General features: G+C 51.5%; 1 protein-coding gene across 4 annotated transcripts in view; it reads left to right on the top strand.

Annotated features, from left to right (window-relative positions):
* The first annotated feature begins 289 nt into the window (after positions 1–289).
* Zbtb16 (zinc finger and BTB domain containing 16) overlaps positions 290–25,909 on the top strand; it is a 199,180-nt gene continuing 173,560 nt past the window's right edge. Inside the window, exons 1-2 of one of the 4 annotated variants that reach the window (XM_045145416.1) lie at positions 290–394; positions 4,897–6,254. In XM_045145416.1, coding sequence (XP_045001351.1) covers positions 4,987–6,254 — 1,268 coding nt within the window. In that variant the 5' untranslated portion in view covers positions 290–394; positions 4,897–4,986. Of the gene's footprint in view, positions 395–1,977; positions 2,022–2,162; positions 2,268–3,147; positions 3,201–4,896; positions 6,255–25,909 lie in introns of those variants that run through there. The other 3 variants (XM_045145414.1, XM_045145417.1, XM_045145413.1) reach the window with 3 other exon arrangements.

The following is a 25,909-nucleotide window of genomic DNA, read 5'->3' as shown; positions in this document are numbered from 1 at the left end:
CTCCTGCGAGCCCAGTCCAGGCAGAGGCTCAACAAGTGCCGGGATTCTTCCCCCGTTCCACTGGCAGACAAGGCGTCCATCACGCTTTCCTCCTTGCCTTCTACCCGGCTTACACACCAGCGCTTCCTTAACTTTCCTCTTACAGGGTGCAGACCCAGTAACCTCTAAGGTAATGTAACCTCTACAGAGTGCTTTTGCTTCTTCACCAAATGATGTTGACTATCAGCAGCTCGTCTCTGATTCCTTCCTTCATTTCTAAGGATTCTCCTCTGTGCCACCCATTTCTCCCCAGCATCCCCTGCCAGCAAAACACGGGCCTGTCACTTGCTAGGAGGGAATGGCCTGTCCTTGGGACCACCTCATACGCAGCTCCCGGTTCGTTGAGGATGTTCACGTATGTAAAATTTCCTGCCTGGTTTTCTTGGGTGTTTGCCTGTGTTCACTTTCTGTTCCTGCCTGACTCTTCAGTACTTTGGGGCCAGCAGGTCCAGACCGTAGGTCCTGGGCAGTGGCATCCAGATGCGATTCTGTGGCCCACCCGCCAGGGGAGGACGAAGCGTTGTAAACACTGGGCTGCCTGATAGAACCTGGAACTGCTCAGACCCCATGGACCTTGGGGTGGAAGTGGGTGGGTGACTTCTGAGACCCCTGGGTGGCGCTCTCCGCCACACCCACAACCTCTCCACTCGGTCTTCATCCTGAGGCCCGGGCCCCAGCTCCGAAGTGTACTTTATATTTTTTGTCGCCTCGCCTTCGCCCACTGGGTGGGTGTGTGGGTGGGGGAGAGGGAGAGCTTCCGGGCAGCCCGAGGAAAGGCACATTTTTCTAAGGTCCCTCTACCCAGCGGTTCTTTAACGTGGGGCAAGCAGGCCCAGGGCTTTTCTAAGCGCCCCCCTCCCGCCCAGGCTACGCTGAGCAGGGCACAGTTTCTCCGAACTCTTTCTGTCCAGGTTGCAAGGGGGCTGAACCGCAAGGATGGCCCAAGGCTAGGAGGGAGAAAAGTTTCCTTTACACCTTGAATTCGGCTTCCAGCGATTGCAATAACTAAAACAGGGTCCCCCCTGTACCTGCGGACCCTCTGGCATCTGGATGGCTGGAGCCTGCGAACTCTGCGCCAGAGATTGGGTGCTCATATCTGCGAACATAGAAGAGGGCCTAATTTGGGGCTGGGGAAGCGACCTTATCAAATCGACCTCAATACAGCCTAAGCCCCTGAGGAAAAGTGAAAGGCCACTCACTGAATTGGGGTAAACATTTAGAAAAGAGGACAAAACTGGGCTTGAGCACCAAGGTGTGTGTGTGTGGGGGGGGGGAGAATAAACGCCGTATCCAAGGGAAATGGAAAATTGGGGATTAAGGTGGAGACTGCTCCTCGCCCCTCATCCCTCTTTGCCCCCATTACGGGTTCCAAGACCCCCGTGCCCCGCTCCACGCCCCTTCTGCCCTCTCCGCTTAGCTCCGCGAGGAGCCGCGGCCGCTGGCGCCCCAGCAGCAGCTAGATGTCAGGCCAAGCCCGGAGCGCGGAGCCCGGGGAAGGGAGTGGAGAGCTGGGGTGGGGGGAAGGGAGGGCCGGGGCGGGGAGCGCGCACGGGCTCGGCCAGTGCGGGGGTGGGGTGGGCGGGCCGAGCCCCGGGCCAGCGCGGGAGGTGGGGGGAGAGAGGGCGGGAGGGCGGGAGGGCGGGCGGGAGGGAGGGGGCAGCTGTGGGCAGAGCGCCGGGCTCGGCCGCCAGCACTAAAGATGGAGAGGCGCCGGGGCCTCGCAGGGGAGGGGGCTCGGCGTTGACGTGGGACGCGGCGGAGGCGCCGCAGCCGGTGGTGATTTGCTAACCTCGCAGCAGAGAGGAGTTAAGGGTGATGAGAGCGGGTACTGCGAACTGCCGGGCGATGCCGCCGCTGCCGCCGTGATACCGAGAGCAACAGTTCCCCCAGCAACACCCTTCCCCAACACAGGCACACCCACCCACCCACCCACCCACCCGACAGGCACGCACACCCACCCGCAGGCCCCCGGCTCGGCAGCGGTGAGTGGGGGCCCCGGGAGGGGCGCACCGCCCGGCGAGCGCCTCGCGCCCCGGCGCCCCGGGGTTGGAGAGGTCCAGGGGGGTGGCGCTCGCTCCGGCCGCTCGGTGCGTGCGTGCTCCCTGCCTGCGGCTGCAGCGGGCGCCGGCGCCTCTGGGGGGTCAGCTAACCCGGGGGAGCCTCGGCTGTCAGCTCGGGCCCGGCGGACGTCCTCCACCTTCCTCCCCGGCGCGCAGACAGGACGAGAGGTGGCGGGCCGAGCCCTGGGGTCTGCCGGGGCGGTGTGTTGAGGGCGCGAGCGGAGGGGCGAGGGTTTGGGAGGCTTTGTACAGCCGAGGGCCGGCGGAGGAGCCTGCGGGTGCTCATATGTATGCGGACCGGTGTGCGGGCGCCAGATACGCCGGTGATTTATTTATTTGTGTATCTATTTATTCACCGGCCCGCCGGGAAGCTAGAACCCCAGGAACTGATGAGTGGATGGGAAGGCGAACGGGAGCGGGACTGGGACTGGGACCCGCTTGGGTTTTGTTTCTCTTTGATAAAACGTGGTGGGCTCTCCCTCTCTTTTTCTTGATTGGAGTTGATCCCCCTTTTTGAAGGGGAAGCTCCGGAGGGCTCCAGAGGTCCGGGTCCTCCTCGGCTCTCGGTGGGACCAGCCGCGGCGCAGGAGCTCGCCGTGCGCTCCCGGCAGCGCACGGTGGGTGCCGGGGCTCTGCACCTGATGCGTCCGGGATGTGTATCCCACCCCGGCACGCTGGGCCCCTCGCACGCTCCCGCACGCGCCCGAAATACGCACGATCCTGTCTGCCCGCGAAGCCACCGAGATGCACGGACGCGCTCCGCACCGACCTGCCGCTGGCCGCTTCCCGAGACGCTCGCAGCGCGCCTGGCCCTGGAGGCCGGGGAGCCTGGCCGTCGCTTCCTATGGGTCACGGCCCTGGGCGGTGGAGGGAGGGCCAGGAGCGCCTCGTAGCCGGTCCTCTCGTACCTCGCTGCAGGGCTTTTGTGCTTCTTTGGCCGCGGGTCGGTACCGCCGCCTGGCAGCAGCAGCATCCAGCCCGCCCGGTTACCCGCTCTCTTTCGCTTTCCCTCTTTCCTAGCGGGGCTCACTTTCTTCCAGGCGACTGACTCCCTGGGAAAAGTTGCTTCCCCAAGTTTGCCGAAGTCGTCTCCGAGTCCCGGTGGGGGTCGCTGGGAACGGGGGTTGTGCGAGCATGCGATCGATCCCGAGAGCTCCGGCGGGTTAGCGATGGCTTTGCCCAGTGCCACTGAGCTGATTCTTGTGGCCAGCGCTGACCGGATCTCCGGGCTAGCAGTGGGTGTGGGAAAGGGCTGCTTAGACTCTGCTTTCTCTCAGAACCTAAAAGACTTGTTTTGGAGAAGGAATTCGGTTAGCGAACCTTCCATTCTTCTGGCTGCTCCTTTTTAGTTGTCGGAAACTCTGATGTCTATAGAGAGTACACAGTGGTGAGGCAGTGGTGGACCTCGGTTTTTACTCGGGGCGGGGAGTGGGCAGCAAGGGTGTCTGGTCCCTCCATTGATCCTCTTTCTATATGAGCCTTGTGCCTTAGAGGCCACAGGACTCTTGGAGTGTTGGAGGCATGCTGTGAAGAGAGCCAGGGAGAGTCCTCCCTCTCCGTTCTCTTACCAGGCCATTGGCTGTGTGCCTTGCTGGCCACAGCTAGGCAGAGGCTGGGACCTGGCCTGATGGGTCCTTCTGTCATGCTCTGAAGTCGGTTCACAGACCAGAAGCCTTTTAGTGATCCTGAGCAGGCTCTGGGAGAGAGGCCTTTTTCTTCCGTCCCTGGCTTGCCCTCATACTGGTCTTGACTCTCGAGAGATGCCGCTGCCAATGTCACTTCCAGAGTTATCTCCAGCCTCAGTTGCTCCTCCTTATACCAGGAATACCAACTCCTAGGTGCCTGTGGGACCCACTGGAGTTCACACCCAGCTCAGCATGAGCAGCACTATGCAGCAGGCTATGGGGCTTAGGCTCCTTGCTGTCTCATTCTAGATTCCCCACAGAACACCTTGTAGGCAGTAAGGTCGTGCAACATTCATGTAAATATATGCTGGTGTGTTCACACGGGCTGGTTATGCACATGTCTGGCTCGCTCTGGCTGATATGCACACACTCATGCACACAGAGAGGATCCAGATTTTAGAATAAAATACATATAATAACTTTGAGGGGCCTGTGGGTAGCAGTGACCCAGCTTAGAATGACATGGGTTTTAGAGTTCCCTGCAGCCCTGACTAGAGTGGAAGGAGAGAGGCTCCAGAAGGCACTGTCCAATGAAGTCCAGTGAGTCCTCGGAAGACAACTCATTGCCCGTAGATTTCAGTGGTCATCATTATAGTATAGTGGCCCCAGTTGCCTGTGACTTGGCTCCTGGGGCCACCACAGTTGAGACAGAGTTAGAAAACTTGTTCTGAAGATGAGGTTTGTCGTCCAGAGAGTTGAGAGTGAAGAGGAGTGTTTATGTTGACAAAAGAAAAGAGTTCAAGTCTTGTTCCTATTAAGTGTGCAAACCCCTGCTCACAGTGAATGCTGTCCTTGCATAGGAACACCCTGTGCTCAGGTGTAAACCCGGAGCTCACTGTAACTTCCACTTCGCTTCTTCCAGCAGAGGTCACAGAACAGTGAATTAGGCATACGTGGCGACCGAGCCTTGCTTTGACTCCCAGCGTCTCTGGGCCTGTTCAGCTGCTGTGAGGGTAGAGTTCTAGGAAGCCTTTTTTCAAATCTTTAAAAGCTTCTTGGCTGGGAGCTTGGTGGGGTGGAAACATGTTGTCCTATTTGAATTCCAGTTTGTAGGGACACTTGTGAACATGCCAATTGCTCACTTCCTTTGCATCTTCTCTTCCCTCCTCTAGCTCCGTCCATTGGCCCAGGAAGCCCAACTGCCCCACCACGCAGAGCAGAGAAGGAAAAGAAAGCCCCATGCCTGAGCCGCGAGGAGCGCCATGGATCTGACAAAGATGGGCATGATCCAGCTGCAGAACCCCAGCCACCCCACAGGGCTGCTATGCAAGGCCAACCAGATGCGACTGGCTGGGACTTTGTGTGATGTGGTCATCATGGTGGATAGCCAGGAGTTCCATGCTCACCGGACGGTACTGGCCTGCACCAGCAAGATGTTTGAGATCCTCTTCCACCGCAACAGCCAGCACTACACTCTGGACTTCCTCTCGCCAAAGACCTTCCAGCAGATTCTGGAGTATGCGTACACGGCCACACTGCAAGCCAAGGCGGAAGACCTGGATGACCTGCTGTATGCGGCAGAGATCTTGGAGATCGAATACCTAGAGGAGCAGTGCCTGAAGATCCTGGAGACCATCCAGGCCTCAGATGACAATGACACAGAGGCCACCATGGCCGATGGCGGCGCCGACGAGGAAGAGGACCGCAAGCCTCGGTACCTCAAGAACATCTTCATCTCGAAGCATTCCAGCGAGGAGAGTGGGTACGCCAGTGTGGCTGGACAGAGCCTCCCTGGGCCCATGGTGGACCAGAGCCCTTCAGTCTCCACTTCATTTGGTCTTTCAGCCATGAGTCCCACCAAGGCCGCAGTGGACAGTTTGATGACCATAGGACAGTCTATCCTACAGGGCACTCTTCAGCCACCTGCAGGGCCTGAGGAGTCCACACTGGCTGGGGGTGGACGGCATCCTGGGGTGGCCGAGGTGAAGACAGAGATGATGCAGGTGGATGAGGTACCAGGCCAGGACAGTTCTGGGGCAGCTGAGTCCAGCATCTCGGGAGGGGTGGGAGACAAGGTTGAAGAGAGGAGCAAAGAGGGGCCTGGGACACCCACTCGAAGCAGCGTCATCACCAGTGCTAGGGAGCTACATTATGGCCGAGAGGAGAGTGCTGAGCAGATGTCACCCCCTGCTGACGCTGGCCAGGGACCCCCTGGGCGACAGGAGCCCCAAGTACCCACAGCAGAGAAGCATTTAGGCATCTACTCAGTGTTGCCCAACCACAAGGCTGATGCTGTGTTGAACATGCCACCTTCGGTGACCTCTGGCCTCCATGTGCAGCCTGCCCTGGCTGTCTCCATGGACTTCAGCACCTACGGGGGCCTGCTGCCCCAAGGTTTCATCCAGAGGGAGCTGTTCAGCAAGCTGGGCGAGCTGGCTGTGGGCATGAAGGCCGAGAGCCGGCCCCTGGGGGAGCAGTGCAGCGTGTGTGGAGTTGAGCTTCCTGACAATGAGGCCGTGGAGCAGCACAGGTAGGCCCCTCCCCGTCCATCACCTGTGCTGGCCATCCTGTCCTGGTACCCTTCCTCCACACTCTCACCCATCCTGAATCTGGGGGGAATGACTCCCTTGGGTTCCTTGAATAATACTCTCTAATGTTCTGGGAAAGGGCACACTTTCTCAGACAATGGCAAGGCGGAAGGAGTCTCTCCAAATCATTGAGGAACTTGGGGGTCCTGCTTCTAGGTCATTCTCTCCTGTTTGCTTTTGGGATTCCATTTGGTTTTTCTGTGGCTTGATGTATGCTTTCAGTGCGTGCGTGCGTGCGTGCGTGCATGTGTATGTCTAGAGGGAGTAACTGATAAAGTGAAGGGAAGGAGGGGAGCAAGGAGGGTTCCAAATGAGGGCCTCCCGTGGCCTGGATCTGGCTGTGTTACCATGCTACAGTCATTTTCCCCATTTCCTTTGGTTCCTGTAATGGCAAGCTGCTGTTGTCAGCAGCTTTGGAGCATAACAGAGACTGAATGCTGCTTAGGCCTGGACCACAGCAGCAGACCCCAAAGTCTGTTCCAACAGATGTGTTTAGGGAAGTCTATTTAAAGCCAACGGGAGAGGACAGGTGTGAGAGTCTTGGGCCTTGCAACCAATGTAGTCTCTTTCTCATGCTGTCTCTGTTCACATAGAGTTGAATGCCTTGTTGGACTGGCTTTGGCTGCGTTCTAAGCTTCTATCCTCTGTAAAATGACCCTCCCTTGAGCGCCTATGGCATGCTTGATTCAGAACCAAGTGTTTTACCTGGAGTTGTATGTTTGTGACAGCAGCCCCACGAGGTAGGTAGTGTCCTTTCATGCCAGAGGATGCCAAGATTCTGAGGCAAAATCCCTCTTGTAGGCTAACATAGCTAGGAAGAAGCAGAGCTGGGTTCAAACTGAGGCTTAGCCCCTGGAACTTCAGGTCACTTGGTGGTGTCGGTGTGGAAGAAGACCCTGCTTACAGGACAGAAGGCGACAGTTGCTCGTTAGAGGCAGGCTGGGGGCAGAGGCAGTCAGTAGTGGGTTTTGCCTTGCCTCTTCCATTCCTCATAAACTCCGAATCAAGCACATCACGCTGTCATCTGTGTCTGATGAACGGGGGCCCACAAATCCAGCTTCTGTTGCCATCCGTGCTAGCTTTTCCCTGTACTTTTCTACCTGTTATTTTACTGGTTTGGGGCAAATGTTCCATTTTTTGCTCTTCCTCTCCCTCTCCCCCATCCCTCTGTTGCTCACTTAGGTAGGGGACTTGAGGGGGTGGGAAGCTGATGTAATCACGCTAGCCGCAGCCCGCCCCAAGGCAGCCTGATGGGCCCCCCTCTGAGCCTTACCTTGTGGAAAGTGCCACTGAGCTAAAAGTAGCCAATTTCTTTCCAGTGGGTGTGAAAAATAACCACCACCAAGGTGTGTCTGCTTGATGCTTATAGTCTCTCAGAAATAGAGGACAACATTGTGTTTGTTTCTGCTCAAACTTTCCTAAAGAGAAACTCCTCCTCCAAAGTTGACCAGAGAGGCCTTTCACCTTCTCCAGATGTGAACCATTTCAGCTGTGTACTATGAGAAATGGGACATGGTGGAAAGTCACCTTTTTTGTTTTCCCCCTGGGAGTTCTGGGTGGCCATATGGTGAGATGCTTGTTCATGGGGAGAAATAGAGAGTCAACTGTGATATATCTTAGAGAGCCATGTCCAGTGGTGAGCATGCATGGTAGTTGTTTACGCTTTCTGAAGTTGGCTTTATGTGCTTTTTACAGTGGAGATGGTCCACAGCATTGGTGCTGAATTAATTAAGTGAAATTCAGAAGTTTCTAGAGCTATATGGCTAGATCTACACTCATAGTTACTATGAAGATGGAGAATTAGCCCTTCGGTTCTTTGTGTTTTGGCCTTGTCTACATCCCTTATTGGTTCTGAGCCGTAGTGTGCACTGTTCATGGCACTCCCATATACTGGGGTATGTGCCTTGGGGTGGTGCAGGTGATGCCCCTGTCCTCTTGAGTTGGTGATGGTGAATCATTGCTCCTGGAGTCCCCAGCCACACTATGGGCTGCAGGTGGGGATAATGCACTTTTGACTGAGGGTGGAGAGTTAGTGCTACAGAGTGAGGAGCTAGACTTAGATACAGACCCTCCAGGAGAAAACTGTGGTTCTTGGAAATCTGCCATGGCTACAGGGTGGCATTAGCCTCTGGATAGATGTACTTCATGGGAGGACTTCCTCTCTCTCATCCTCCAAGCTCTCATTTCCCACTGTTTTCTATGTCTCCCACAACCCAAACCCATCACAGCCAGTGAACCATTCTTGTAGCTGAAAAATCACCCTTGTTACCAGCACAAAGAGGCAAGACCAAAAATAAAAAAAAAGGTAAGACAGAAAGAGTCAGATGCCCGGAAGCTATGGAATTGGCTGGACATATAACAGGGTTGACCGCAAGGGTAATAGGTTACAGGGTGTATTTGCTTTAAGCCAACGGGCTGGAGTATTGGTACATATGAAGAACCTGGCTTTCATTGTTTTCGAGAGGAAGAAAGGGTAGAATACAGGGAGGTTTGGCAGGAAGTGAATGTTGGTAACTGCATCCATATGTTTCCCTATAACTTGATTCTAGCCTGGGGTGGAGTTGAGAGAGGATGCCTCTTGTTGGACAGAGTTGGAATTAAGATAGGTGCAGTTGTATCATGGTCCCTGTCATGGTAGAAAGGCAATGTCTGATGGAATGATGCAAGACACCACTTGAGTCCTTTGGGTGGGCCTTACTTAAATAACAGAACCAGAGGAAAGCAGCCAGTGAGACCTGATTAATCAGCATCATTCTCCACACAGTTGAGGGAGAAAGCTCTGGACCCCTGGGTCTTCCCCACTAGGCCTGCAGGAATCGTGTCTGAACAAGAAGAATTGTATCTGGCTTCTGTAAGATAGGTCTCTCCTGCTTGAAGCTCAGCTTGACTTCTTTCTCCTTTGCTCTGTGAAAGGCTGGGGCTTCTGCACGTGAGTTGGTCTGGGTGTCACTGATGGTATAGTTTACCTGAGCCAGATGCGCTTACTCTCAGCCTTACACACATGTGAGAAGATTGCAAGGAGCAGCAGAGATGCCCTATGTGGGAACATAGTCCTCATTTGTAGCCCTGTGTCTCCCTAGGCTCCTGCAGCCTGCCTTAACACTTCTAGACCTAGAGCTGCAGAATCAGAGTGGGGTCTGGGTCTTCCGTAGGAAGCTCTGGATGAATAGAGAACAGCTCTATAGGTCAGCTCAAGGGGCCTGTTATATGGTTGAATGGGAACTCCTGCCTGTTTCTGGAAGGGAAGCTTGAGGAATGGTCTTGATCAGTTCCCCCCACACAGGGTACAGAGCCCTTTCCAGAAGCTTCTTGAACTGGCTTGAGAGTGCATGAGCCATATACCTGAGATATTAGTGCTGTTCTTGGCTGCATGCCTTGGTCTCTCTCTGATGTCCCATTTTCTGTGGAAAGGTTCAATGGCCATTATACCTGGTAAAGGCTGCATTGGGGAGGCTATAGGTTGCTGGAACTTCTCTTGGTTCTTTTCTAGCATTCTTCCAAGACACTTGTGTGGTTTTTGATTTTGAGCCTGGGTCTCTCTTTATTGCCCAGGGTAACTTGGAACTCATGGCAGCCCTCCTGCCCCAGCCTCCCAAGTGCTTGGATTCTACATGTGGGTCACTGCACCTGGCTCTTAGGCACCACTGATGTCAAACCAAGTTCTGTTGGAACAAAGAATGCTGTGGAATGAGAGCAGCAGCAGCAGAATTAATAGTGCCATTTTCTCTGCTGTCTTGCTTGCTTTTTTGCCATGCATTTGGCTGTTTCTTCCAACCTCACAGTCTTTCTAAGATGGTAGAGGGCTGTAACCCCAGGTCTGTGATTACGAAGTCTACACAGCTCTGAAAGCTAAAAGGTCTTGTGTAAGTTTGAAGCAAACTCATTTAGTGGCAAAACCTGGTGTGAGGCTATATTTATCCTGCTTATTTTGAATATTCATATGTTTTGCTGCAAAAATATTAATGTGTTTGATTACAGAGTGCTGCTCTAGACTCCACTGGAGCCGTTAAACACAGGCAGCAGTGTGCCTTTCTAAAATCAGCACAGTTTCTGTAGTACCCAGGGGTTTTGGATCAGGGATTCTGGACCATTCTGAGCCCTCAACTTAGAGATAAGGAAAATGAGACTTGGAACAAATAAGTGGCTTGTCCATGGTTATAAATGGTTTGAGCCAGGTACTTTGCTTGCCTTCTAGAAGTTTGCAGTCCTGAGCGCTCTACAGCCAGCCATATAAGAACATGGATGGTCCTGTTCTGGGTCAGTTCCAGTTGACCTAGTCTTTGGGTGCCAACAGCATCCCTGACCCCATGGTTGGAGGCTTTAGCCATGTTCCTTGACGTCACTTCTAAAGGTCAGGTGTATACAGGCTTCTTTTAGTAGCTATTTATGGCTGCTATGTCATTCACAGATTTGCCTAAATCCCTTCCAGATCCATTCCTGTTTCCAGGAAGTATCCTTTTGGGAGTGATGAATGACTTCAGTGCTAACTTCCTGGGCTCCTGGAAGTCGGGTGCTTTGGAGAGAGGTCTGTGCCTATGAAGCACAGTGCAAGGGACCGAGGTTTGCAGGGCTGTGGCCAGCTGCCGTGGAGCTGCAGCTGTCTCTATTGTCAAATCCTTTTTCTTTTAATGGTTTTTCAAAGAAGGGTCTTGCTCTAACCCCGGGCTGACCTGGAATTCACTATGTAGTCTCAGGATGGCCTTGAACTCAGAGCAATCCTCCTCTTTCTGCCACCCAAGCACTGGGATTAAAGGGATGTCAGATCTTTTTGCATGTAGAGTTTTATCTGCTTCCATTTGTAAACCTCAGGCACCTAGATGAACTCTTTCTAGATTGTTGAATCATTACATTTTGCTTGGTTTGGGACTCAGCATGGACAGATCAGCCAACCAAAGTGGGGGTCGGATGTCAGTCAGGTTTATTTTTGCCTGCACTGACTTTGTTTCTTTAGTACTTGGAGCTGCTTGGGGGTTTCAGAGCCATATGGGATCTAGACTGGACACCCAGAATTTTGGAGGATGGTTTCTTTGCCAGGATGGGAGAGTTGCCCATGACAAGTCCCTTTTTCATATCCTGTCACGATTGGCCAGAGCCGTCAGGTGCTGAAGGAGGGATAGAATTTAGCGACACTTTTTCCTCTTGCACATTCTAGGAAAATGATTATGAGTTTTAAAACTGTTATCATCCTAAATGGCTACATCAAACTCCACCGTCTGGTTTCTTGGCAATTCAAAAGAAAAGCATTTTCAATTACTTAACCTTTTTTTTTATTGATGACAAGGGCAACTGAAAGTCCGAGTATGAGACGTGAGAGTCCTGTTGGATGAATATCGCTGGCTACTGGAGGGCGTTTTAATGTTCTGTGACAACTAAAGTTTCTGCTTTGATGCTGTTGGGTTGAAAGTACTGACTCTTCTGCAGTTATGTGGGATGAGAGAAAGATTCCTCACAACGTTCCCCGCCTCTCCCACTCTGTGTTTTAACACATCGTGAGCGTGCGTTTTGACTCTAGGTCGGAATGCCACTTTTATTACTTGCCAGCTGTGTGGCTGGGGCGGCATTATTTACCCTCTGCAGGCTGTCTGCTTATTTGTAAAGTGGGAATAATAACAGCACCTACTCATGGGGTCGTTATAAGGATCAACCCATAAGTAGTCGCCCCGGCATGCAGGAGTTTGCAGTTGGGTGGCCTTTGCGACGTGAGGAGGGGCATTCACTAAGTGCAGGAGGATGGTGTGTTTGTGTGGCTCCAACTGCTCTCTCCAGACACTGTTCTTCAGCAAACAGCATTCAATCTCCCATCGGTGCGGTCCTGCTGCCTTGGGGGGGCAATATGGCATCCTGTTGGGGGGCGATGACAGTGTCCACTTGTACCTTCCTGGGGACGCGGACCTCCTATGGTGTGGCAGCCTGGCTACTCTTGGTCACACTGACCTGCGGCCTGGTGAGTCACTCCAGTTCTTGTTTAAATTTAGCCGAGCATTGCTTCATAGCCGGCAAGGCCAAGTACAGAGCATGCGTGCCATGTCTGGCACCCATCTGCATGGCCAGGTGTGTGGACCACTGCGGTGGAGGTGCAGGCTACACACACCCCTTCATTGCAGCAGCCTCCGGTGGGTGTCCATAGCTCCTTCCCTGCACATGCCTCTGAGTGGGTTCAGGAACCATTCTGAGGGTCTGATGCATGCCAGTTTGGGGCCTGAGTGCACTCACAGTATCTCCCCTGTCCCTGGCTGCTCTGATGTGGGGGAGGGGAGGAAAGTGCAAGAGGTTAGTGGATTTGTCTGTAGTAAAGCTGGAAAGGCTGCCGGAATGTTGCCCATCTTTAAGTTCACTCAGGCTGGGTGACCGGCTCTGGCTCCTTGCCGCTTGGACAGTCACTTGCATATACTCAGGTCTTTAGGGACCCAGGCCACAAGGGTCCTGAAGCAGTATATCATCTTTTACTGATACTATCCCTTTTAGGGATAGAAGCCTTTTATGCTGACTCAAAAAACAGAGAAAGGGAGTGAAAAGGAAGCCTATTTGCGAAAATAAAAATCCCATGCTGTTGATTTCATGCCAGCATCATCAGAAATTCCACCTTTCTACTGTTTCCCTTAAAAGCCCTGGTGTCCTTATTATTCTGGCTCAGCGTGGGGAGAAGTATGGTTGGGTTTTTGCCTGTGTGAATCTTAACTCCACAGCTGCAGGGAGAGGCTGTGGCCTTTTATTGTCTGCATGGAAACTTTGGCTAAGGACTCAAACAACCCTGCTTCATTCTCACTTCCGAGCTCACTTTCCATTCTGAGTCCGAGACCTGATTTTCTTCAGTGCGAGCAGATTATGAAGGCTCCAAATTAGGTAAGAGAAAGAACTTTCTGAAACAGGCATTACAGAGGAAGTTTCGAGAGGACTCATATCACAGATGTTTTGGTGAAGAGGAAAAATTCTAGGCCAGTTGAAGTTCTTCAGAGCCACTTGGAGCTTCCAGAAACAAGAAGTAGACGTGTGTGTGTGTGTGTGTGTGTGTGTGTGTGTGTGGTGTGTGTGTCTGCATATATATGAACACACATACCACCCAGCATGCTAAACACAAGACTGACACACTGTCTAGCCGTTACCTTTGCAGGGGATAGTGTGGTAGCTCAAAAGCAAAAAATAAGTTAACTTCAAACAACAGGGACTCCAGTGTGAGGCTGCTTTCCTACCTTCTGCTTCCCATGTGACCCCAGCCTGACAAGGGAGCCCCTGCCACCCTCTCCTGGGCCACTCCCTAAGTGGATTAGCTGAATGTTGTGATCTTAATGCCATTAGGCCTGTTGGCACGACTCTCCTTGTGATAGTGAGAAGCAGATGTGGCTCAACATAATGGCCCTCCGGGTGATCCATCAGGCACAGAGTGCGGGGTTGGGGTGTGGGGGGTGGGGGAGAACATTATTAGTGTTAATTTGGGGGAGTCTTTTATGGTGACTGGGAAAAATGTGGAGGAGATTGTTGGGAATTTATTTACTTAAGCCGTTCAGCAGGTTAAGAGGCTGCCAGGGGTCTATGGTGACTACCCTGCCTTCCCCCCCTCCGTTTCTTTAAGGAAGGCTCCTACCCAACCCTGAAGCCCAGGCTTGATTACTTCCAGAGTCGGAGTGACAACTTAGCAGGCTCTTGTTTCTTGCCGATGTACCTTATTAGGAGCACCTGGCGTCATAAGCCACTAATGGAAACCAGTGCTCTCCTCCTGCGTGGCCAGTGACAAGTCACCCTGTCAGCCGGAGCTCACTGTGCGAGGAAGTTCTTATTAGCTTTATGGTCAGGGGGACTTGTCCTGTTCAGGAAATGAATGTTGCCGCTAAAGGTCCTCGGCCCTGACCCCGACGGCGTAACCTGTGTAGGCCTGGGGAGACCTCATGCAGGATGCTTGGGATTGCAGCCTCTCTCTGGTTCTTGTCATATGTAAAGAGGGGATCATTGTGGCACGGTGCAGCCTTGAACTTTTGATTTATGCAGCGAGGGTAACTTAACCCTTTTCATGCCTGGAGGGCTGTGTGGTGATAGGACGTGTGTGTGTGTGTGTGTGTGTGTGTGTGTGTGTGTGTGTATGTACACCTTGTTGGTCTATGCACATGTGCATCTGTGGGCTCCTTTGTGTGCCTGACTTGTGCATGTGTGTGCACCTATGTGTCTGTGTGTAATCAGAATAAAAGAGACCTCCCATGCCAGCAGTGGCTGTTCACTCCTAGGAGGAAGGGCTTTAGGGCTCTCTCCTAAACTCCCTGTAGTGGTTGGCTGCAGAGCAGGGAAAGGCTGAAGAACATGGTGTTTGGAAGTGAATTTAGGCTTACGTCCTTCCTCTGTTACCTAGAAAGGTGTGTGACAGGGCAGGATTCCTAACCTTCTCCCGAGTCCTGCTTAGTGAAAGGACATTAGTACCATGTTATTCATCAGTCATTGGATCACTGGGATTGTGGGATTGTGGAGCAGGCAACAGAAATCTGTAGCCCAGCGCAGGCTGCTGGCATGGTCTCTGTCAATTTGAAAGGATGTGCGATTTTTTCCTCCGTGTAAAATCAATCTTAACAAGTTAGAAGGACTGGCATAGTGATTTGTTTTTTTCTTTTCCATACACTAAGACCTCTTTTCTCTCATCATAGCCCCAAGTCCTTAGGTGAAAGGCCACTTGAGCTGCCCCACCCTGCCCACGAGAATATTTTCAAATATGATTTTTTTGCCAAGAACAGCAGTGTCTGATCTCATTGGGAGAAACTTCTGCCTGACACTTTGAGAAAAGATATTTGCAAGTTGCTTCTGGGGTTGGGGCTTCTGCTGGCATTTTTAAAGGCCCCTGGTGATAAAGGACTGAAGCACACTTTTAGGGGAACTACGGAAAAGCCTGGCCCAGAAGAGAAGGGGTGTGTGGGGATGATGCCTCCTAGGATTCTACAACAAACAGAACTGTTCTCTTGTCTCTGGTGTTAGTGTTGACAACAGTTCACAGAAATGCGCAAATCAGTGGGTGCTTCTCAGATTGTGGGGTTGCTTGTGAGAAGGAACAGGTTGATCACCAGTTAAGGCAGTGAGACCTGGCAATTTGGAGACCAGGACATTAGTCTGTTTTGAGGAACACAGGTAAATTGCCACCTCCTGTTAGACTTTTCGTACATGGACACCTTGCACACTCTCAAACAAGAAGCGGCGCTTGCCCAGCTAGGAGCAGGTGAAGGCTGCTTCGAAGGCGTTCATTTGCTGTGTTAGGGAGGGAGCCTCATTGCAGAAGGGAAATCGTGACTACCTGCTAAATTAAGGATCGGCTAACATTTGTGCGTCTACCTCCCCACCCCCCCCCGCCCCCACCCCTTGGCAGAAGGGATGAAGACGATACCTAAAAACAATGTGAAATGCTGCTAAATTGAGGGACTCTAAAAACACTTCTTTTCTTCTTGAAGTTCATTGCAGAAGCTGGACTGGGCTTGTAAAGTTATCCATCTGTGGCAGCCCCCTTTTCTCCACTTCTAGTACAATGATTTTAGGGTCCGTGGTTCTCCCCGCCTTCATAATTATCCTTCACTTTCCAGGTCCTGACAGCTACAGGAGTAGGTTTGGTATTTTTGAAGCTGAGTTGCTGATAAACATCCCTCCCCCCATGGCTGGACTCAGTGGTGCGGGGTGGGGGTGGGAGCAAACCAGGCCAAATCTTGGCATCCCCTGTTGCAAAAAGTGAAAAATATTTCTGTTTGCAGTTAATTTTAGTGGCAAGCAGATCATGTTAACTGGATGTAATTGCTTCCAGATATGGCCGAGGGTTTTGTGTGTTGAGATGAAGGGCCTGGTAAGTGCTTACTTCCTGTGTAAATTAGCCTATTCCATTCAGTCTTTCATTCTGGCCAGCCCTGGATTCTGTCATTCTCCTCAGCCAGCAGCCTGGGGTAGGTGGAGGGGGGAGAAGCAGCTTGCTCTGTTCTTCGGAGTGCCATTCTTTTGTCACGTAGAGCCACTCATCTCTTGACGCTTCATGTGAGTTTGCCCATTGAACAATGAGGAAGGGTATGAAAAGGTACCACCTGGAGTCTGGACTACCGTCACCTCTGTTCCAGCAAAGGCGGGTCCTTGGGGCATCTCCCAGTCACGTGGGCTGCATCTTGGAACCCAGAACTCAGTGTTTTTTTTCTCTTCTCCCTGAGATAGAGTTTCACTCTAGCCCAGGCTGACCTGGAATTCACTATGTAGTCTCAGGGTGGCCTCAAATCCACGGTGATCCTCCTACCTCAGCCTTCCGAGTGCTGGGATTACAAGCGTGCACCACCACACCCGGCCCAGAACTCGTTTTTAATTTTCTCATGACACCGTCTGCACCCCCATACTCATCGTGGAAAACCACTTTCCTGGTCTTCCACCTGAACAGAACACATGACAACGGTCAGGAATCTTGGACAAATGATATTATGCTTGAAGGTGGAGCTATAGCCATAGAAAGTACTTATGTGAATCCTAAAGGAAACCACCAGTTTTTGCCAAGCAGGCCTGACCCACATATACACCTGCACTTCCTTACCCGAAAGAGAGAAGAAAACTACTCGAAGGGTAACCCTCTGAATTCCCTGGGCTTCATGGATTAGAAAGAAGGAAAAAATGTGAAGATTCATATTCTCCTAAAATTTGCTTGGTTCCTGTAGCTAGCCCCACATTCTTGGCACTATTTGCCTAAGAGGTTGCTGTTTATCTTTCTGCATCAGCTCCACTGATAACCCCTGTGGTCTGTGGAACAATCTATGAGGAGTAGATGGCTTGATAAATACCATCTTTCCCAGTACACAAAGATAAGCTGTTGGGGTCAGGAGAGGTGTGGTGAGTTTGGCAGGAGGGACAGGGTAGTTTCAGGGAGTGAGATTGGGGTGCAGATGCTGGAAGAATCTGATGGAGAAACACAGGTATCTCATGAAAGGCTGTGGCTACATGGATTGCAGGGAACCCCAAATTCCTGTCCTCCTTCTCTCTTGCTTCATGGGCAACACAAAGACTCAGAAAGTTCCTGGCGGGGTGGGGAGCACCTCTGCCCATGCTCACACTACAAGGAGAAAGGTGCAGTCCATCTTTGCCTCCTCCTTCCTGTCTTTTCCTCACAGCCCTAAAAGTTGGCTGATAAGTCACTGGGGCTTACTACAACTATGTCACTCTAAGCTCCTTAAAGAATGGACTTTTCTTACCTGTTCTGAGCCTGCCACTGAAGCAGTTAGGTGAAGAGAGAACTTCTGACCCCATCACCTAGTCAATAAGCTGTCTGAGAATCAAACAAAAGAGTTTGGACTGGCTGCTAAAGCCAGGTACCCAGCTGATAGCTTTGTTTTGATGTCCTTGTAATGTTTGCCGATCTCAGAATGGGCTTTTTAGAGCAGGGGTATCCACCAGGGCAGACTTAACTGGGAAGCTACAAGAGCTAGCACAAAGTCCAGGAGATGTGGAAGATAACCCAATGCAGTCCAAGCAGGCATGGGGCTTGGTGGGGGCTGAGCTCCACACTCAAGAGAGAGACTTTCTGGAAGGTGGTGGAGTGTACTTTTCTAGGGGCAGTGTGGGGTGATGGCAAGAACTTGGGCTTTAAAGTCAGGCATGCTGTCTGTATACCTGAGCTCTGAGATTTACTAATTGAGTGGCATGGACAAACTGTAACTTCTCTGAGCTCCCATTCTCTTGCCGTATGTATAAAGATACCTGGTCTGTGGTCATATGATACATGTCAAGTGCATAGTGCAATAGGGTGCTGGTTAACTGCAAGCTGTAGAGCTGGACCCTTTGAAATCTGTTTTGGCCCAGAGGAAAAGCTGTAAACCCAGAGAAACTGCCGAATTGGGGATGGTACAGGACTGTGCTAGCAGCTAGCAGATGACAGACAGATTAAGAGAATCATGGACGAGCCTCAGGAATCCAAAGGTACCTGTTGGTAGATCATGCTATTGTACAGAAACCATTATGTCATAAAGATTTCTTCAGTCCTGCAATGTTGCCACCGCTCTGAGCATTTGGGACATCTCTGGGAATCCTTTCTGAAGCCTGTGCTCTGTTCTTTTGCCCTTTTTGGGGGGTGGGGCAGAATTGACTTTGAGAATTGGCTAAATTTAGGGAATCTAGCATGTGATGAGGCTCTGGGTCGGGGGGAGGCAGTGTCTGCCTTGGAAGGCGGGTTTTGGAAGGGGAACTTGTCAGCTCAGCCTTGACCCCCAGTGTGTGTTGATTCACTTCCCAGCTGGGAGATGGACAAGGACCAGGGGCTTGTGACTTTTAGCTGCTGTGGCTGGAATTCCAGTGATGGAGTTGCCACGGTGACATCAAGACAGGGAGAGACCCCTCTTTTTGCTATAGTGTTTCTGCACACGTGTGCACACACACACACACATCTGGCAAGTTGAGTATCACTATTGTGGATCATTTGGGATTAGAAAGATTGTATTGGGTTTTGACTCAAGATATCCCTAGAGAGCAACAAGGGAGAGATACAAAGATCTGAGTTTGAATCCTGATTTCACCCCTTTAGAAGGTACTAGAAGGCTAACAGAGCACATACGTTCAAATCCTAGCCTGATACCTGTGACACAAACTCCGTGAGTCATAGCTCCCTCTCCTGACAGTGTCACCTGCCCAGAGTCCTTGGGCCACGGGGTGAAGAGTAATTCACTTTGTATCCATTCAGCATTTGCTATCCATCAGCCTAGTTGGGACACACCTTAGGGGCTGGCTGTCTCTCCTGGATCTGTGGTGGCCCAGCTGGGCAGGGCCTGTGCTCAGCCTGCGTGCTCCCCCGCATTATTTATAGTAAGCCATATTAGCACAGAGTGTTAAAGAGGAAGGGTGAGTCACCCATTGAAACCATTGATGACATAAATACAAGCAAAATGCTTACTCTGTGTTTTGCACAGTATTTCAGGCCAGGATCTGTGAAGGTGTGCGTATGTGGGCAAGTTCAGGTCTCCAACCGCTTCCACGTCTGCTTCCTCCCTCTTGTTAACTTTGCATCCCTCTTCATAACGTGCCCAGATGCTGCCGGTGGTTCGCTAGCTGAGGGGTGCCTGTAGTTTTGGAGGAGAGAGAAAAGAGCACCAGAGGGAATCTAAGTGCCTCTAATCTCTGTTCTTCTTGCTGCCTTGCCTACTGTAACCAAGGATCATACAATATGAGCGCTAACGGGGCCTTCACAATGCTTGACTTTGAAATGTTCATTGGAAGAAGTCACTGGGGATTCAGAGAGGTTCTGTGACTTACCCAAGGTCACATGCCAAGCTGGTGGCAAAAGCAGAGCTAGGACCCAGGTAGGTCTCTTGGTCCCAGCCTACTCTGCGTCCTGCCCCCAGTCTTGCCAGTTCCTACCCTGGTTTGCTTCTCACGTCCCCCGAAGGCCGGGGCCAGGCTAGAATCTGATGAAGTTTCAAACTGTTGTCTTTGAGGGGCTTGGGCGTGTTTCAGCACAGGGACCTGCAGTTTTGGGACCCTTTCTGTAGCCTCTTCCGTCAGCCTGAGTTGTCAGATGCCCTTCCAGTCCTTTGGGATTTGAGGTCGCCCCTATGCTGGGAGGTTTAGTTAGAAAAGATTGCTCAGACAAGGGGGCGTACCCTGCAGCCTAGGATTGGAACAGGGAGTTAAAGCACGTGGAGTGGGTGTGTCAGTCACAGCGGTGGGATGGAAAGTAACAGAAGGATGACGGCAAGGGTTGGGAGGCAACTCACCTGGTGCAGGTGACCTCTGTACCCATGTGAAAAATGCCAGGTGTAGTGGCACACGCTAGTGAAGCTAGTAATCTCAGCAGTGGGGAGGTGAAGGCAGGAGGATCGTAGGGCTCCCTGGCCAGCCAGTTTGGCCTAATTGATAGGCTCCACCTTCCTGAGAAGCAACACCCAATATTGTCCTCTGGCTTTCAAGTAGGCTGTTCGAGGACAAGTCAGGTGCTGAGCATGGTAGCTCATGCGTATCGTCTTAGTACCGAGGCAGAAGGATTATTGTGAATTCCAGGCCAGCTTGGGATGCAGAGTGAGACCCTGTCTCAGAAAATCCCAAAACACACAAAAAAACAACACCCCCCCAAAAAAAGACAAATAGGATTTGAACATAAGGACAGAAAGCAGACACGAGTGGTCATGGCCAAGGAGCCAGGCCTGGGGTGGTCTGTGCTGGAGCAGTAGGATGGGGTCGCCTCAGTGCTAGGCTAGTTCTAGAGAACACTGGCGGAGCGGGATTGGACACCCAGCAGACCCAGGCTCACATCCTCCCACTGCCCATTGCAGACCGTGTGAACATGGCCACTTGCCCCAGGGGAGGGCTCTGAGGATCTCAGGGTGTGTGCTTAGCCTAAGAGGAACCTGGAACAACATTGTTCAAAGATGGGGCTGATGCTTACTTTGGGGCTACCTCCTGGTGTAGCTGGGGGCGCTGGGTAGGGTTTGAGAAGGACAGGAGCAGATGTTATCTTTATGTTATCTCTGCTCACTTGCCTCCAACTGGCCCCTTCTCCTTTCCTGCTTTTAAGCATCAGTCTCAAAAGGAGGTCGTGTGTGTGTGTGTGTGTGTGTGTGTGCATGCTGCTATACACACATGGATGTCAGAGGACAAGTTTCAGGTGCTGGCCTCTGCCTTCTACCTTGTTTAAGGCAGTTTCTCTCATTAGTCACTGCTCCATTTGCCAGACTGGCTGGATTGTGATCTTCCAGAAGTTCTTATGTCTGCCTCCGTTCTTGAAGCAGGCATGCTGGGATTATAAAACTTTAAGTGGGTTCTGGAGATCAGAACTCACACTCACACTTGTGGGGCAAGTGCTTTCTCCACGGCTCTATCTCCCCAGCCCTGAAAAGGACATTTGAGTGTGCTTGGCAGCCCCCAAAGGAGACCTCTCCTGTGTCGCTTATCTCATACTCTTCCGGCATTGGATGAGGTGGACCGAGAAGGTGGGTAGAATGTTTGAGAAGAGAAATGCTAAGGAGAGGGAGCTTCCACCCCAGGATGGGAGGAAGTGGCACCATTACCCGTCTTGTCTCTCTGACTCTTTTAATAGCAACCCAAAGGACCAGAGCCAGGCTAACGGTCCAGCCTCCCCTACAGTGGGCAGAGTCAGGGGCTGTCTCCAGTGGGCCACTGTGGTTGTCACACTACACTACGCAATGTCTGCAAACCGGCAGTGGCCAGGGGAGATAAGGGCTGCCGTTGTGTAACGAGGGCCATGGGCTGTTTGCCTGATGGCTCTGGCCCTGGGTAACTGCTAACCTCAACGGAGGGGCTGCGGGCTTGGCAGCGCCTCGGCCCCTCGCCGGCTTGCTGGGGCCTTTTTGTGGTTGGATAAAGGAAGCTCATGCAGGCTGCCCGCAGCGTGGAGGGCCGGCTTGCACGCTTTGCTTTCCTCTCTTTGTCTTCTTTTTTGTTGTTGTTTCAAAAAGGAGAAGCTGAAAGGGGGACAGTCTTGCTTGGCACCTCCCACCCTCACCTTAGCACAAAATAAAACAAACAGTGCAAGTTGTAAGTTAAAATGCAACAGGCTCCCTGCCCGAAGCGCCCTGGGCCCTGCAGGCTTGGGAGCTGTGGATGAAAAAAAAATGAGGCTGACTTTTCCAGAATCCAGTGGCTGCTTGCAGGAACAGTGGAAGGGGATGTGTCCCTGTTTCTTTTCTGGTTCCCATCATGCCCTCCCCCCAACACACTGCATGCATAGGTGGGCATCAGATGGGCCCTTTGCCCTTTAGGAGAGACAAAGTCCAGACCCCTGCAGACCCCTAGCTTCTGTTATCACCTTGTTAAGTGAGATGGGCAGTGGCTGGAAAGGGCCTTTCCTGGGACCAGTAGCAGAGATGTTGTCGTTTCCTGAGCAGCACACTCTATTTCCAGAACATTCTTTTTTTTTTTTTTTTTTTTTTTAAAGAGGAGGCGGGGAGAAAGAGAGAAAATATGTGTGTGTGTCAGGGCTTGTAGCCACTGAAAATGGATGCCAGATGCAGCGCCACCCTGTGCATCTGGCTTTACATGTATACTGGTGAATCCAACCTGGGTCTTCAGGCTTTATGACAAGTGCCTTAACCACTAAAGCCATCTTTCAAGCCCTCCAGAGCATTGCATGGGAAGGGGTCACAGACACTCTGGACCACAGCCATGGTGGCAGTGGTTTTCTTACATGAGGATTTCAGTTCCTACCATCATTGTCACAGCCCTCTCTCAGATGTTCTGAGCTTGTATATTTTGTGTCACTGATCTAATCACATAAGGGTGGTTATAGTCAGTGACATAACCAGGTGGTTTTGACCAGTTTGTAAATGAGGTTCTCACCTCCATTGTTTTAAGATATTAGGCATCTATTAATATGTCCTCTGCATGTCTCTTTCCTGTTGCTTGTCCTGTCTGTTCTCAGATTGTTTCAGAGCCACCTGATTGACATCCAGAGGCTGCAGTGATTTCTTCTCTCTCTCTCTCTCTTTCTCTTTTGGCATGGGGGAGGGTATATTCTTGAATGGATGGTCATTTTATTTGGAGGTTGTTCCATGCCCACTATACAGGTCTAATTCAGGCATGGGAAGGTGTGATTTAAAAGATTCAGAGGCAGGGCTTGAGAGATGGCTTAGTGGTTAAGGTGTTTGCTTGCCTACAAAGCCTAAGGACTGAGGTTCAACTCCCCAGAACCCCTGTAAGCCAGATACACAAGGTGGTACATGTGTCTGGAGTTCGTCTGCAGTGGCTAGAGGCTCTGGCATGCCCATTCTCTCTCTTTAATAAATAAGTATAAAAACATTAAAAAAAATAAAAGATTCAGAGGTGGTGACTCAGATTGATTTCAGCTTATCTGACCCTTTAGCTGGAGGCTGCCCTTCCTTCAAAGTGTCCAACTTGGCTGTGAGCAAGAGCAACCAAGAAATGTATATCATGCCTTTCCTTGCATTAATTAGAGCTGAGAAATTCATTATTGAGGGCTCCGAGCACCTGGAGGGATGTTCTGGAGCTTGTGTTAGAGATCTGGGGTCAGTTGTGTGGTTTGCACGTAGCAGCTGGCAGTCAGTAGGAGGGGAGAGTAAGGACAGGTTCCTGGCCCCCAGTGCCTCACCCCAGAGCCCTGTGCCTCCGGGCCAGCTCAAATGCCCTTCTCGAGGGAGCCCTGAGCCCTGGGTACAGCTGCATTGCTTCAAAGCACCTGATGTTGCTTTCTGGGTGTAAAATACCTTTGGCACTGAAATGAGCTTGGCGCAGGCTGTTTAACCAGGAAATAATGCTCACACCCCTTTCTATCTGCTGGCCTGGAGCCCAGGGCTTTTTTGCCATGGTACAAACCCTTCAGATGGAATGGTCAGTGACGGGGGCTTCTGTCAGATTTGAGAACCCACTACAGTGGCAGAGATTGAGTGGTGTGCATCATGGCCACTGGAAATTCTTCACAAACTACGTATTTTTTTTGCATGTGCATTGTGTATGCATATTTGTATGGTGGGAATGTGCGTGCCCATAAGTACACATGGAAGCCAGAGGTCAGTGTTGGGTGTCTTCCTCAGTTGTTCTCTGTCTTACTTTTCAAGGTGAGATCCCTCACTGGAGCTCACTGATTTGGGAAGACTTGCTAGCAAGTCAGTCCCAGGGATCCATCTGTCTCTGTCTTCCCAGCACAGGAAGTACAGGCACACACCACTATAACCGGCTTCTATGTAAGTGCTGAGTATCAAACCCAGTCCTCATATTTGCATGGCGGGCACTTTACAGACTGAGCCATCTCCCCAGTCTCTTGCTTTCTGCTTTTAACTTGCAAGTTGATACTAGAAGGGAGGCTAGCAGGGCTTTCCCAGCCCAGCCCAGGACATAATCTGAACATCCCTGAAGGTCCCATAGAATTGCACACCAAGGTTGCAACAGGCTAACTTCACTAGTATACACTGTCTCATTTCATTCACATGCTAATCAAGACCCACTTATGGATGGCCACTCGTGATCTGGAGAAGTCCCCAGGACAGGGAGGCCTTAGCCATAGACATTCAGCTCAGAGAATACTGACTGTGTGCAGTGATCGCTCTGCTGTCCGGTAGTGAGAAGCCCTAAATAAATCTAAATGACAGCTCACGGTGGAAGAGCAATAGCCACTGTAAGCACGTGTGTGTGTGGCATATCCGGGCATATCCTCAGCTATCATGAGTGAGGCATGGGGAAGCAGAGGAAGGGGCTGGTTTTGATGGAAGACTTGAAGACTTCCTACAAGAGGTGGCACTTGGATGGTCCTTGGAAAATGGGTAGGCTTGGGCCAAGTGCCTTCTCCACTTGGGAGTTGCCATTCCTAGTCAGAAGGGAGCCAAGGCGTGGCAGGGTATGAGTGTGGTGTACCCCGGCCTCCCCCACCTGCCACCACACAGGTCTTATATGGAGTAGAGAACGTGGGGTAGGGTGGCAGCCGTGGCGGGGTGGGGAGAGTTGGGACCAGGAGTGGAATGCTTGGAATGCCAGGCCGGCATTTGGGGCGTTTGCAAGGCTTGGTTGGGTGGAGATTGGAGAATGGTGTCCAGACAAGCCATGCCGTTGTTCAGGATGCTCAGTCATTTCCGGTCATCCTTCTCTGAGGGTTTGGGGACGGTGCAGGGGTGGTAACAAGGAGTCTGTGGGCAGCCTGGATTAGATACTTGTCCCCTTGAAATTCTTACCTGTCCTTACTCATGTCAGCAGTCTGTGGTCCATGTTGTGGGTTGTAGTCCTGTAGAGCCCACTGTTCAGTGACACTGAATGAGGAATTTCCACCCCCCTGTGTTTTGAGGCAAGGTTTCTGTAGCTTAGTCTAGTCTTGAGCTCAAATATAGCAGAAGATGACCTTGTTCTTCCTGTCTCCACATCCTGAGTGTTGGGATTTGTGCACCCACGTGCCTGATCTATGCACTTCCTGAGATCAGACTCCCGGCTTCATGCATGCTCAGCTAGGGATCTGAACTCCAGTTGGCAGAGCAAGCACCCTTCACCACTGAGCCATCTCTCCAGCCTTCTTAATGTGTCTGAGCCTACAGTGCCCCACTAAAGCATATGTTTGTGAGGATAGTGATCTTGGTTTGTCCCCTCTCCTCTGCTATCTTCTGATGACATGTAGAAAAGGGTAGACACCTAGTAACAGCAGACCAAGCAACCAATCTCTTGCTTTAACCCACTTTATCCTCCTGACCATGCAGAAAGCGGATGCTTTTCAAGTATTTAGGTTCCAGGGAGATGGCTCACTTGCTTTGCAAACATGAGGGCCTAAGTTTGACTTCTGGAGCTCATGTAAAATGCCAGTACAGTGGGAAGCACCTGTAATCCCAGTGCTGGGGTGAGAGAAGAGACGGGGAGATTCCTGGAATTCAGTGGCTAACTAGTTTAGTCTAATTGGTGAGCTCCAAGGCCTATGAGGGACCCTGTCTCTGAGGAAGGGGATGGTTCCTGAAGACACACAAGGTTGTCCTCTGGCTTCCATACACACCTGTACTCATGTTCATGTTCACCCGAGCACATGTTGACACACATGAACATGCACATACACATGCATAACACACACACACACACACACATGAAAAAAAGAGTATTTGTATACTTACATACTTATTCTCTCCACATTCAGATTTCTAGGATCACCTGTGCAAGCACATCAATTGACAGGTTGACACTGTTC

Source organism: Jaculus jaculus, chromosome 3 (genome assembly GCF_020740685.1).
Source record: "Jaculus jaculus isolate mJacJac1 chromosome 3, mJacJac1.mat.Y.cur, whole genome shotgun sequence".
NCBI lineage: Eukaryota > Metazoa > Chordata > Mammalia > Rodentia > Dipodidae > Jaculus > Jaculus jaculus.
Note: the sequence above shows the minus strand (reverse complement) of the source record. Positions and strands in the feature narration are given on the sequence as shown.